The sequence below is a fragment of the Solea solea genome, chromosome 7 (assembly GCF_958295425.1).
Source record: "Solea solea chromosome 7, fSolSol10.1, whole genome shotgun sequence".
Classification (NCBI taxonomy): domain Eukaryota; kingdom Metazoa; phylum Chordata; class Actinopteri; order Pleuronectiformes; family Soleidae; genus Solea; species Solea solea.
The window spans coordinates 23,844,198-23,858,475 of record NC_081140.1 but is presented as its reverse complement, the minus strand read 5'-3'; the positions used below and the strand labels follow the sequence as shown (position 1 = coordinate 23,858,475).

Sequence of the window (14,278 nt, the reverse complement as noted above, 5' to 3'; positions counted from 1 at the left end):
CACGGCAAAATCAGACACGAAAGTCCACTGCTGGATCGGCTGGTTGTACGTGGGCTCACTCCTCACGAGGCTGACGTTAAAGGTCAAACCGGGGTGGTCCGGACACATGACCATGGAGGTGAGCGGAGAGGCTGAGAAATAGAAGTACAAAGGCATTAAAAATCAGTAACCACTGTGTAAAATATGCAAGAATTAAATTCTATTATATGATAAGACATGATAAGTTAAAGTTCTTTACACTTAATGGAAAAAAAATGACCTAAAAACAGTCATTTAATATCAACACATTTCCTGTACCTGGATGTGCAAACACAAAAAGGCCTCTGAATCGAGCCTCGGTGCGGAAGTTGACCACCAGTCGTCCCTGACCGTTTATGCGCATGCTGGTTGGGTAAAGGGCGCCTGCAAAGACAGGGAGACCGTTTTTAATTTTGCTCCCTATTCATTTTACATTAGCAGCAGCTTTCTCTTTTCTTTTTTTTTTTTTCTCCAAGACTTGCCTTGTAGCTCAGCCTCCGGTGGGCTACCGATACCATCCCTCCATAAGATGGCAGTGTCGTACACGAATGTGAGCCTCAGCTCAGACTGCAAGTCAAAGTGCTGCCATCCTCCTGCTCCCACGGGGGAGTGGAACACGTAGGACACATGGAGAGGGACCCGTAGTGTGACATAGGACTGGACCAGATTCAGCACCTGCAGTGAATCAGACCAACAACAACAACACACTGCGTGAGAGAAGAGAACACAGAGACACACAAATACACGTGCACTACATCCAACACCGAGTCTGAATATAGCGCACAATAAAGCAAATCATTGCACCACGTGCCTCACGAAGAGAACAAGCTTATAATGATAATAATAATGTGAAGTATAAGCACCATTAAGTTCACTGGATGGTCTGCAGCTGTAAGATTTATTGGATTGACTAGAGTGTTCATGGACCCTAACGATTACAAATGATGTCGTGCAGTTTTAAATCATCTTTATCTACGTTAATTTAAAGCTGCAATGTGTAACCCCTGGTGATTTTTTTGTTGTTGGTCTTAGTGGACAGAGAAGATGTAACGTTATTTGTAAAAAGGGCTATGTCGAGCATTACCATCAGACCTGAGTGCGGGTGCGTTTGTGTGCAGGGGCGGGCGGGGACAATAAGTCAACTCGTCAAACTGCTCGAAGATTCCATTTCTTGAGCAGTAGAATTTACTTTTAACAGATTCACTTTGTGTTGACCTGATTGCACTCACGTTACTTCACTAGGTCAATGTTGCTACTGTCTCCGTCTGTCTAGACATGAAACAAAAATCATTTTAGGACGGTTCTAAGGGATATTTGTTTGTATTTAAAAATGAAGAACTACCATTTAGAGAAGTCAGCTGCAAACCAAATGTGTCCAAACCTTAAAAGGCTGCCGCTTGTGAGATAACATCCTCCAAATCTTTCCCTCTCTAAAAAAGGTGCCGTCTAAAGATGGTCAGAAGGATTGTGTGCAGTGAAAGTCCTTTCTGGTATCTGCACTTTCCTGTGACCTGTGAGAATTGCCTGCCTGCACTGGTTTTCTGCGTTCGTGTGGAGACGTGCCTGCCCCTCTGGGCGCCAAGGGCTCAGGCGAATGATTAGCAGAATGGCCTTCTGACACAACCTGCTGGGCCCTTTCCTGAGACTGGGCACTGCTGTGACATGACACTGGGCCCCCTGACCTGCACAGAAATGACCACGCTCAGCCTGACAGCCCCACTGAGGGTCACTCGGGTCACAGAGTGCCAGTTAACAAAAGGCCGCGTTTTCTGCCTTTGTTCCTTTCTTACAGATCCTAAAGCAGTATCTGAAGCTCTGTTCAAAAGTGACCTTAGGGAGGAAATCTCAATAAAAAGACAAAAGGGACAAGAACATGTTTTATTGCTTGGTTTGCTTTATATTGTGACTTAGTAGTCTGTGGGTAATACACTTAAATCAGACTTGACTGGAATCAATGAAGAGAGAGGCTGTCAAAAGGCTCACCATCATTGATTTTCTTTACCACGAGGTCGAGGTAAATATTATTTTTTTATCACTAGCAGCAACCTGCTGTCTCGTCAGGACCTGTTTATTACTCTCTCATTCAAGTTCGCATCACGTGGCTACAGGCAACAAAGTTCTCCTTGTTGGTGAAGCCTGCTATCAGCTGTGACGCCTTCGCTATCAAACCTAAGGCTATGTAAATTGAGAAACTCCCATTACATTAACAAACCCGTGTGCGTTCCTATATAACTTCAGAGACAAACTGCTGTAGAGCTTTAATTAATAATCCTCAGTGGGTTTCAGCGTGATATTCCTGTGCACTCCTCCGACCCTACTTCATCAACACTGCGCCTTAATTAACTGCAAGTAAGCAGTTGGTTTCCAAGGTGAATGCAAATGTTGATGGCTGCTTTGTGTGCCAGGAAAAAAAGAGAGAGGACTCAGAGACACGCCGCATAAAAAAACAACACCGCGCACCTACAAAGCAAACGCATATGTTTTTGAATGAGTGGCTGGATTTTGACTGGACAAGACACGTAATTGGTGCAGCCAGAAACTAAGAGGAAGCAATGTGCTGGGTTAGTCATTACCACTAGGGTTAATGTGGGTCTTGACAGACAATAATTCTGTTTAGACAAATATTTACTTTTAGTCTTTAAATGGAAAACCAAAGGGGCAAGCAGGAGTTTTTAAACTGGCTGCAAATGATTGACCAGGTTTGAAAAAAACAGGTGGATTTTGGAAGGAAAATGAGTTTGACTTAAGCGACTAAATCCACATTCCTGTCCTTCGAGGTGTTCGACAGCTTTATTGACCTGACTCCAGGCACCTCAACGTCTACAGATGACAAAGGGGGGTCAGAGGTGAGCTGAAGCTCAAAAGGTGGGGCTGCTTACCTGTCCGTCAGTCCCAATGGTGCCTCCGCAGTCGCTGAGCAGCTCAGACATGTCGTAGTAGCTGCTGAATTCCCACAAACAAGCCTCCAGGTTGAGGTTTCTGTAGAATTGTAGTGTGCTGGATCCCCTGAGGGCAGTGCTGTACTGGTACGGAGCAGTTTCACCAATTACCTCCGGATTTTTGGTGGCATCCGTGAGGAAGCCATAGCGAGTGTTGACTTCTGTGTGGTCCAGCAGATTAGAGCAGCGGTGGTGACCCACGCGGGTACCATCAGGGCTCAGTGTAAGCTCAAAGTTAGACAGGGGCCGTGTGGACACCACAGGGAGCATACCTGAAAGATGCAAGATAAATCTTGAATTATCTTCTTTAAAAAGAAATACGTCCTCAAACCAATAGCTTGTGTCTATATTATCTTTTTCCACACTAAAACTTGGGAATTTATGAATCTGGGAATACTATTTTGCCCCTTTTACTTCAGCGTCTTTTTAAATCTATAATACAGACAATCCAATTGATGATACAAAAATATTGAGCCAGGTAGCAAGTTTTAAAAAAGTGAGTGCTGAAGATGAATCGTTGTCATAGCATTGTGCCAGTAATGGCACATAGCTGCCAAATATTGAGCAGACGCAGAAGCAATTAGTATGTTCACTCAGGCCTTATGTTCTCACTAATGCCAATCGGAGCCCACAGCCGCATGAATTGCATATTCATTTGACCCTAGAACGGATGCCAATTAACGGAAAACAATTAGTGAAAATGAGTGAAAAACCCTTTTTGACCGGAGGGAATGTGGTGTATATGATATTTCCACTGTCTGTGGTTCTCACCATCGATGTGTGGCATGGTGACAGTCACTTTGATGAGGTTGGGGTGGCCTGTGTCTTCTCCTCCAGTGTACCGCAGCTTGGCAGAGAAGGGCTCAGCCCCCACTGTGCCTGAAACACGAGGCTGGCACATTCCTGCAACCACGCAGAAGAAGAAAAACATCAAAGAATTTTTTTTTTTTCCCCAAAAAATTCCTCCACAGAAAATTCTTTAATCTTTCAGTTTTCTGTCAGAGCAAGGACAGTGAGTACTGTTGTGGGAGAGCAGAACAAAGCCACTGGGCTGCTCATCATTTTGGGCTGTTTCCAAAAGCAGAACTAAATATTTGAAGCGAGAGAGTGGGCTGCGCTCACCCTCGTCCACGCTGATGGACACTATGTGGCTGAGGAGCTCAAGACCTTCATCGCCATTAGAATTCACGGCTCTTGCAGCGCACTGGACCCTGGAACCGGCCTGGAAGTAGACCGAGTCCAAAGTGATGAGTTTGGAGGAAGTGAAGAAGGTGTTGAAGTCGATTTCCTTCATAGGGCTGGTGACACGGTCGGGGCTGGTGGGGGCACTGACGAGCCAGCGATAATGGGTCAGGGTGTTGTTAATGTTCTCGCTCACACAGATGGAGCCTGTTTTGTCGTAGTCTGGGTACTTGGGGTTACAAGCCTGGAAAAGGGAAAAGAGACCATGCTTGTGAATGAACTGCCCCAGAAAAGACACAGCAGAGGCCATCGTTATATGAATGAGCTAACCCCAAGAAATTACTGCAGCGGCCATGAATATATGAATGAACTGCCCTAAAAACCCACTGCAACAGCCATAGATATTTCTGTGTACTCCTAATGAGCTTACACAGAGGGTGATCATAATTCAGCTAAGTGTGCACATCTAATTCACCATAAGCATGTACCTGAATAGAAAGGCACATAAAGTTAAAGTTAGAAAAGTCCTTTTAGGATAGCAGGGAGAGAGAGAGAGAGAGAGAGCGAGTCACAGCCGACACTGGGGAAGGTTTCTAGTAGAGGATGGGTTAAATTTCCCCCTGCAGTACTGATAAAGGACTAAATTATAATTTATCTGTAGCCGCCACCACCACAATATTAATATACAATTTATTTTTTACTGGTTAAAATCTCATTTCATGTCACAGTAGCATCATCACACTCCGGTTCTTCCGTCTCTTACCCGCACAGACACATGTTATATCAGACATATCTGTACGCTCGTTACACACATAATGAAACCAGATACGATCTCATTCGGTCACAGGAGACAGGATTGGAACATGGCGATATCTGCATGAGACGTTGAGACACTGAGGACGTTAATCCTCCAAATAGGATGTTAATACCAGGTGTGAACGGCGCCTCAGAGCTGTACACATGTGATCAGATCTCAGAGTGGATATAAATACCAGGTCTGAACTGTTCACACTCACATTAACACCTACAGGCAGTTTAGAGTCCAGTTCACCTGACCTCAATCTGCATGGACTTGCAAAGAATGCCAATCTAAACACGGAGACTCCACCAGCGCCAACTACACGACCGCCATCCTGTCAGCTAATGAAAAGTATTTCACCGTGAATCAGATCAGTTGGGACATACAGTGACACAAATGACAGGATATCCAGCCACAAGGACGGAGTCTCTGGTCCTGCCGATGTCATCATAATGCAGCAGAGAAACCACCCGAGGCACCGAGGGGAAGGTGACGTCCGCCATGCTGTTGGTCTCCTCGATATATATAATGGCTTTGCTCATCTGTTGATTGACAAGAAGGAGTGCAAGGGTGTTAATGGAGGAATAAATTGCTGCTACCTTGTAATGAGATAGTTAGCCAGGCAGTAACACACTTGACAGTTAAATTATACGCCAATTTGGTTTGATTTTCACCTTTGTTTCCGCCACCATGTTCTCATCAGGCTTCAGGTGAACAGTGAACGCTTCCCTCATTTCTCTGACGCCATCGTACAAAACCTCCACCTCCACATAGTGCTCAGTGTCGCCCTTTCTGAACACAATTTCTACAGGGAGAGGAGAAATTTCACAAATATTGTGATAAAAAAAAAAAAATCAGATTATTGCTGTCCTGATTAAAAAAAAAGAAAAGCCCCTCCGCTATTATTTACCCTCAGATATGGGATGGTAATCTTCCCCGGAAGTAGCAGATCCGTCCTTTGTGTGAACTCGGACCACAGACACCTTGGACGTGTCTCCGACACGCAGCACTGGGATCTTCACGACAGACACTTGTCCACTTTCCTTTGGCTCGTTCACACTGAATTTCGTCCCTCCAAATCTGATAATAGCCTCTGAGAAAATAGTTTGAATCATAGCAAACTGTAAGATTTAACATGGCAGCACAACATATCAAAGCCACCAGATTCTTAATTTGATGCCCCAGAGGTGAATCTGATCTAACTTCCATGAAACGCATCAGGCAATGCTCACTTTTATATTTTCTAACAATGGATATAGCATTACTGCAATATGACAGGATTTTCTGACCTCTGAGTCCAGCCATAATTATCATGCCATTACTTTTCAATGTGTAAAGGATGTGTGTGCAGTGATATAGTATGCATAGATACCTTAAAATGCAGTTTGAAATATCTAAGACATTATTATTATTATTATTATTATTATTATATGATGTTAATGATGGAAAGTCATTTTCGGGTCAATATTAGCTCTAATTTGTGGCTCTGGTCCTTTAATTTAACTTATGGCGGTATCTTTGGGCCCGGCTCACATCGGCACTACATGGCACGGTTTAGGTTGCATCGCCACTACAAAAAAAGTACCTACTCAACGTGGGCGGAGTCATCCCTGTACGGCTGCATGAAACTGCAGTGGCAGGGTTTGTGATGCCAATCACAGATTTTGAACATTTCCCTGGTAATTTCTGGAGATTAACCCACATTTTTTAGGATTGTTAAGTCTTTTTAACTGATCTACAGTTCGGCATTGTTCGGCTTGATTTCTGTGTCGGCACTCTGGCCAGCCAGTGGCTGGCAGTCTGGAGTCTAGAGTAGAGCCAGTGGAAACACGCCATTAGCTTTGACCTTTAACTGATCAGCTTCGACAGTTACTGTATTCCCAGAGACTGGGTTGGGACCCACAGGTGGTTCAAGGTCGATTTTATTATTTCACCCCATGGAGTGAGAGTGAAGTATTGTTGTTAGTGGCTCCGTGTGTTTGTGTTTCTGCACTTGCCAATGACCGACAGAGGCTTGTTGCATGAATGGGGTAAAATCTGCCATCTCTGATCGCCTTGTTGATTTATTATTTGGGTCGACAAATACATTTGCTGAATATTTTCCCCATCTATTTCCATATTTCTCGGTAATGGCTGGTTTATCCATTTGAAATATTAGGTGTTACAGAAATGGCAGTGGAAACAAAAGGCATTATATCGTGCACAAATTTGCTTTTGTCGCTATTAAGACTGTGAAATGGGTCAGGACGCTTTGTCATCTTTAAAAAGGTGGGTCCCCATATAAAAAGTGTGGTAAACACTAAACGAGAATTCCCCCTCGTTGACGTTCCCATAGAAAACAAAATCTGGAGGTCAAGATACTGCAACAAAATGGACCACTGGGTTTTTCTAAAAGATAGCACTAACCACAAACTATATCAACATTATAGCTGAAACAGAAGTCACTGGCAAACAAGATAAATGACTAAAAGGGAGAAAACACAACCAACTGAAAAACAGAAATTCAACTGAACATGTGAACCCTCTGAAGACAGAAACCCAACTGAGCACCAAACCTCCAACCTGCCTTTATATAACCTCCCACAGCTGATTGCCCTCAGCTGTGGGAGAACACAGGTGCAGCCACTAGCTCCTGATTAACAAACAATCTCTGACCGCATGTCAGCTCTGTTTTAGAAGTTATGTGTCCATACTAAATTATTATGCCCAACAGCATTTATCAGCAGCACTGGGCATAGACATGACAATAAAGCTGCAGTTGTTTGCTTGGTTTCAGAGAGAATGACTTACGGAGAAATGACATCGGTGAAAATTAAGAACTAAGATTTCTGTAATTAGACCAACAACAAGGTTGAAACTGAAAGTGGATGATAACCAATCAGGAGGTGAATGTGGGAAACTGCATCCTCTTTTCCAAAGGTACAGTATGTACTTTTATTTGTCTATACTAAAGAAATGCAGCTCCCGAGTTTTCAAATGAAATCAGAGCCACCAGCTTTTTCAAACTGCTCCCTTTGGGGCGGTGGGAGGGGGGGTGTAAAACACCAGGGTAATGTGGACGGCAGACATACATCCAGCAAAAATGTATGAGTTTTTTTAACAAAAACTGAGTCGTGTGGCTGTAGCCAGATAAGATTCTTGGTCTCTGTCTATATCATAACACCCTCTATATTTCCAGCAGGTTTGGAGGCAAACAGGATACAAATGTTAGAATCTGTGTGAGGAACAATGTACAAAAAGAAAATGTAGCATTCGTACTGTCTGCTTCGTCTTTTATCTTGACGAGCGTCTCGTTCTGTTTTCCGACAGACGCTCCAAATGGAGATTCACTCTTAGGGCTTCCCAACACAAGACGAAGTTCCTCCTCTTCCTCGTGCTCCGTGTCATCCACGAGTAACAGTACACACTCCTTTTCAATCTCCCCTGAAAGAAAATAGCCAAGTGAACATGTTTTAAATGACTTTAATTAATAACGTTAAAGAGTGGACACGTGTGAGGATTTTCTACACCACCTGGTAGGAAGGTGATAATGGAATCATCCGTGTTGGGCCTCTCATTGAAGTCCATCATGACCTGGGCAGTGCCCTGTCTGCTGTAGCAGCGTACTGTGGACCTGTAGCTGATGTCACCACTGCGATACACCACGGCTGAAACCTTCCCCGAGTCCTCGTTGCCCACATACACGGCATTGCGGAACTGCACCTTTGGCACTGGAACAATGTAGTTAAATACAAAAATCAACGTCAGTGTAAATACAGTGCAAACATCAGATATCACTAAAGAAAAAACCTAAACCAATATGCCACAAAATCTACTCCATAGTTGTGGCGTTTCTACTTCTATACCAATTTACCTCAAAAAGTACTGGAAGTTGTCACCATTAGAGTTTTCAATCCATGGTTTTGAAAAGAAATGTTTTCAGTCTCATTTGAAGAATGTTAATTTGAAATCTAACATTTGTGCCGTGTCCTGTTTTGAGAGAGTCTATTCATATTGGCCCAGCATTTTAATATATTTTCTAACAGCACTAGACTCAGTGAACCCTGAGGCATCAAAGCTACAAAACAAAGTATTTCCTACTTGGCCTAATTTAATTTATTTCATCATTTGCGGGGGCAGCTAAATGCAGCCTGTGACATGCAATGTGCTTTGATTTTGGTCACACTGATTTCAGGAGGAAACAAACACACATCATCCCAGCCCTACGATCAACAAATTCTGATTAACAGAAAATAAATTCACTCACAGTCCGAGACAGAGTCGTTGATGAGGATGGTGGCCTTGCTCGGCTCCCCGAGGATCCCATTCATGGGCATCCGTAGGACCAGTTCAAACTTCTCTGGTCCCTCCAGCACCGGCTGGCCCAGGTCATCCAGGATGGTCACACGGAAAGTCTGCATGGTAACCCCCGGTGCAAAGTCCAGGTTCCGGCTGATCCCCACATAATCTACACCAGCTGCTCGATGATAAAACCAAATATAGGTCAGATTTGTTTCAAAGAACAGATTTGCTCAAAGGAGAGAGAGAGAGAGTAGACACACTGTTGCACAAATGGACAGCATTTGATCTTATTTCAACAGCAGTGCTGGTACAGTGCAGTTCTTCAGAATTCCTTTGAGAGTATCAGGCAGTGAGTTAGATGAAACGGTATATACCCTACATGCTGACAAAATGACAGGTTATATATCGTGTTTGATTGCCATGAACGGTTGGAATATGTTGTGTGATTAAAAGGACGTGGCGAGAAACTGGAGCTCTCCCCCGAGCGCATACAGGTTTACTCGTTGCCATTCTTTGAAGAGACTGGGTATTGAGAGCTCACCCTTTTGCCCGCAGGCTTTTCTCGTGTACTTGTGACCCAGTTACGTGTGTAAGCATTCTGAACGTGCTGCATATTATGAGATGCTAGTCATTTTTTACAATTATAACACGGGCGAGCGCAGAGATGTTATGCATCTGTGCAGGGGAGGAGAGAGGACTGCCTGGGGGTAGGAAATAATAGAGGATGTAGTGAGAGGTTGACTTAGCAACTGGTTGAGTCCAAAGCACTTACTGACACACACGGAACAATCTATAATGCATTCTTTAAGCCCTGCCCTCACTCAGACCACAATTATCTTAACTGTGTATATTCAAGGGACTGACAGAAAAGCCATTGGTTTCTCTCCTCCTCGTCTAAAACAATGTTTACATTCCCCGGTTCATCCACCCTACATATCAAGTGTTAACATCTCCTCGCACCCCTTAGACAGATAGACAGATAGACAACTTGAGTCTATTGTTAGAGCTAGAACTAACCACCCAAGGTTGTCAGGGAAAAGTTGTGCCTTTGCACTGACACATACCCTCAGCCGAGACAGGCTCTGTCTTTCTGGAGCGCACGGTGACGGTTCCCGCTTTGGAAAGGTCTGTCCCCGTCCGCCACACCTGCACCTCCACAAAGCCGTCACTCTCATCAACATGGTAGTCCGTGTTCCCAAAGTAGAAGACGGGAGCTGGGAAGAACAACAGTGCAGAGGGTAAATGAGATGAGCATAATCATCTTTTAGCTGTTTCAAACAGGATACTCGTAGTAATTGCTGAGTTAAATCTGTCATAGCGCGCATACACTGTAAGATTACCTCTGATTACAGGAGAAACTTAAGGGAATCTTGCCATCGAAAACACCAGCTAGGTAGTAATTGCGGTGTTTAAACAGCACTTTCTCACTTCCTGGAATGATATTTTGGGGGATTTCTACATCTGACAGTTACATTAAGAGACCCAATGCAACCTGAAGGCGGAGCTGAGTTTCCTGGTTTTGTTGTGGATGAGACTGGTGGTGCTGCTGACTCTGATAGTGATGGGTCTGAGAGGCAGACAGGAGGCCTGACAGGAGGTCTGGGGGATGTAGAGCTCAATGTGCCAGCCTGGGCCTGCCTGACTGCAATTACTGTTTCTATGAGTCGAGATTCCACTGCAGCCAAACTCACCCACTGTTTTCTCTTTAACCCTTTCAGAACATGTGTCCTCTCAACAATCTGCAACATGCTGCTTGTGAAACAGTTGCTTCAGGGCCTGTGCCTCCATGTTTCCTCTGCAGGGAGTCAGTTACAGTCCAATGTGGCAATACAGAAATGACAAGAATATAACAAAGGCCAAAACCCCACACAAATAAGCAGCTATTACATACAAAATACTTACATCCTCATAATTGACCAAATGCATTATTGTTATGACTAATGTGAAAAAGCCATTAATGAGCAGTAAAGATATGCAACTGTGACCAGATTATGAATACATTAAGTAAACTGCGACAGCCATGGGGAGAGTTGTGGTTTCCATGACAATGGATCTCTGCACCTACAAAACAGAAGTGAGCTGTTTCTGATCACAGTGCGAGACAAAAAAAGAAAGTGGGGATATTGAAGTGAGTAATTGCATTGAACAAAAACAAAGTACATGAGGAAAACAACAATATAAAGTCTGGAAGTGCTGCCATGTACAATTACTGACCAAGAAAAAGGGTGTTTAGTCATTTGCAATTAAAGCTAGGGCAGACAACACATGTTTGGCCTTATTTAACATTAATTGTATAATACTCTACCAGCGTCTAGACCTCTGCTCCTCCTCTAAGCTCTGGGACTTTGTCCAATCACAGGGCAGGTCAGAGGTAGACAGCGCTCCTATTGGCTGTTACACTGAGAAAAAGTGTTTGCAGTGACTTAAGGTCGATGTACTAAATTGGCTACCACTTATGAACTACATAGGAAAGACAAAGCAATGACATACATATCAAAATCAACAGGGCATTTCAGACTCAATCCAGAAATCCTGCCTACTGAAACTTAAACTTTGTCTTGATATGCCACAATAAATCCGGCGTGATGCTGCATAAGCCAGAAATGATGTAATCCTGAAATGATGTAATCTTAGGCTGTGCATTGTGTGCATGAGGGCTCCAAATATCACCACGGCTTTTGGCACTTCTTCACAAGCAAGAGATGCATCCAAGCAAAGACTGGCCAAGATGATTTGGCCCCAAAAGCAGCTCGACAAGAGCAGAGAGAAGAAGATCATGTGATGCTGAATTCTTGGAGAGGAGCTTTAACTCAAAACTCCTTTACACCGAAAATAAGTCACATGTAAACATCACACATCTATCTTCTATCGATCTTATGGAATACTTAAATTTAGCCTAGTAGATGTGAGAGGTTTGTGGAAAAAGACACTTAAACGTTTAAATAAAAATAGTTTTGTCCTAAGCTCAGCTTTGATGGCACATTTCTACTGACAGTCGATATAAGAAATATTGGCTTTCACCAAACCACTATTTAAAGCAAATATTATCACATTGACTTCCTGTATTCAAAGACAAAAATGTTTGTATGCCGCCTAGTGGTTTGGAGTATGTTGACACACGTTGTGGCCGAACCATGAATGCCTCTGTGCCGAGGTGCTTCACATGAGTGTAATCAAGGGTTTAATCTTTGCAGTCCTTTGGGTTTCACGTGATTAAGCACATTTTAATGAAGTCAGTGTTGTGGGTAACAACCTCATATCAGCAAGAGCAGACAGGTTGTGCGAAGGAAATAGAGCTGTTAGGCAAAATCTTTGGATTCAGAGCAGCCACCACTGTGGTTGAAATAATGTTACTCTTAAGTGCAAGTAAAACGCCAGGAAAACTTGTAGGCTTTAATCTCGTCTGAGGGCACAGCCGGGACAATGTGTGCTGCATCAAGAGGCTCGCGGCTGCCAGAGGTTCTCTCCAAAGAGAAACCAAACAAAGACGGTTTTGGCTGCTGCCGCTCAGGGTCCCAACACAAGGAGTAATCAGATCTGCTCGCCTGAGTTTGGCAGCCAGGTACTCGGGCCCTGTTGTACAAGTCCAGTAATCAGATAAGGTCTGTGCTGCAGACAAAGTGTGAACATCAAAGAGCTACGGCCCATTAGCTGAAAGGTAAACCGTTGGCTGTGTCAGCCCGGCCGCAGCAGCCTCCGCAGCCACAAAGCACGTCTAAGGTTTCCTGAATGTAAGGCAAGACCATCCAGATTTAGACGTATACTGTTAAACTATCTTAGGTGTGGATTTATTCAAAAATGTGTTGTTATTCTATGACCTTTCATTGCATTATCATGATCCTCGATACTTGTACACAATACAATGTAAAATACATTGAGTATTAAATGTACATTTCTTGATGTTTTGATGGTTGAAACAATAAAACAATGGCGATGTTTAAGTGACCCTAATGTTTCGCTCTGGGAAACTAAAGAAAATATAACATCCATCCATTATCTACCGCTTTATACTCCAGATAATATAACCCGAGTGAGAAACTCAAAGCACACATGAAACAGTCTTTATGTTGTTTAATTCATTGTGTAAAAAGTGCAAAACATAAAGCCAAACAAAGGAAATTCTTGGCTGGAGCATATGTGTGAACATAAAAGAAGAGGCACAGGGAGAGACACAAGAATCCCACAGGGAACTGTTACACTTCCACTGACTGCTTGATTTCACTTGAACTTTGCATGGCATTCCCACAGTGCTAAGTGGCTTCTCCAATGGTGAGATTCAGTCAAGCCTTGGCAGATGCTCTTCTACCGTCTACGCAATCGATACATTTCTCCCCATCAGCACAAGCCTCGAAAACAGCAGCTTCATATTCAATAAAGAATCAACTTTAAACATCCACGTCTGTGAGAAACATGAACATTTCAAAGCAGCCTCTGCACCTTGTGTATTAAGTCTGTTGATTAAAGTCAGCACCTTTGGGCTTAAGTGCTTTGGACATCTGCTTATAGCAGTATGAATGGAAATCCAGGTGAAACATAATGACAGGGTTTGTGGGTTACCCCTCGATTCATCCCCTTCCAGGATGCAGCGCACACACACACACACACACACACACGGGACCTGCCCATCTTTAAAAACAGCTCATAATCACAGCTTTAGAAGAGGAACAAAATTTACAGGTAACTGACACAAGACTATAAACGCACGAGTCAAGTCCTGCTGGACAAGAATCCTCATGTCTCACGTCGCCAACCACCAAAACATTTTTTTCCCGGATGCAGAGTCGATATTAAACAGCAATTACCTCTGCAAGAAAGAACAAGTTTCACCAAAGCCAGAGAAGTGTGAGGATGTAGCTGTTTATGTGCAGATGGTCTGCCACTGGGAAAATAGCAGGTATTTGAGAAAAGCAGCTGTCAATGTGTGTTACTGTAAAATACCCAGACGGCTTGTGAACTTTACAGTCTTTTCAAAAATGTATGCTGACAGAAAGAAAATGACAATTTATGTCTTTGGTTGGAAAATATGTTGGTATTTGGAATAAATAAGCTTGATTTAAAG

The 14,278-nt window shown here is 43.4% G+C and overlaps 1 protein-coding gene across 1 annotated transcript in view; it reads right to left on the bottom strand.

Moving 5' to 3' along the window:
* The window catches only part of frem2b (FRAS1 related extracellular matrix 2b), a 68,885-nt gene that overhangs the window by 5,061 nt on the left and 49,546 nt on the right, over positions 1-14,278 (bottom strand). The window contains exons 7-19 of the mRNA XM_058633825.1: positions 10,284-10,433; positions 9,185-9,394; positions 8,451-8,648; positions 8,197-8,361; positions 5,849-6,031; positions 5,613-5,743; positions 5,325-5,480; positions 4,080-4,383; positions 3,729-3,860; positions 2,898-3,229; positions 501-693; positions 298-402; positions 4-131 (exon numbers count right to left, since the gene is read on the bottom strand). Coding sequence (XP_058489808.1) covers positions 4-131; positions 298-402; positions 501-693; positions 2,898-3,229; positions 3,729-3,860; positions 4,080-4,383; positions 5,325-5,480; positions 5,613-5,743; positions 5,849-6,031; positions 8,197-8,361; positions 8,451-8,648; positions 9,185-9,394; positions 10,284-10,433 — 2,387 coding nt within the window. The remainder of the gene's footprint in view (positions 1-3; positions 132-297; positions 403-500; positions 694-2,897; positions 3,230-3,728; positions 3,861-4,079; positions 4,384-5,324; positions 5,481-5,612; positions 5,744-5,848; positions 6,032-8,196; positions 8,362-8,450; positions 8,649-9,184; positions 9,395-10,283; positions 10,434-14,278) is intronic.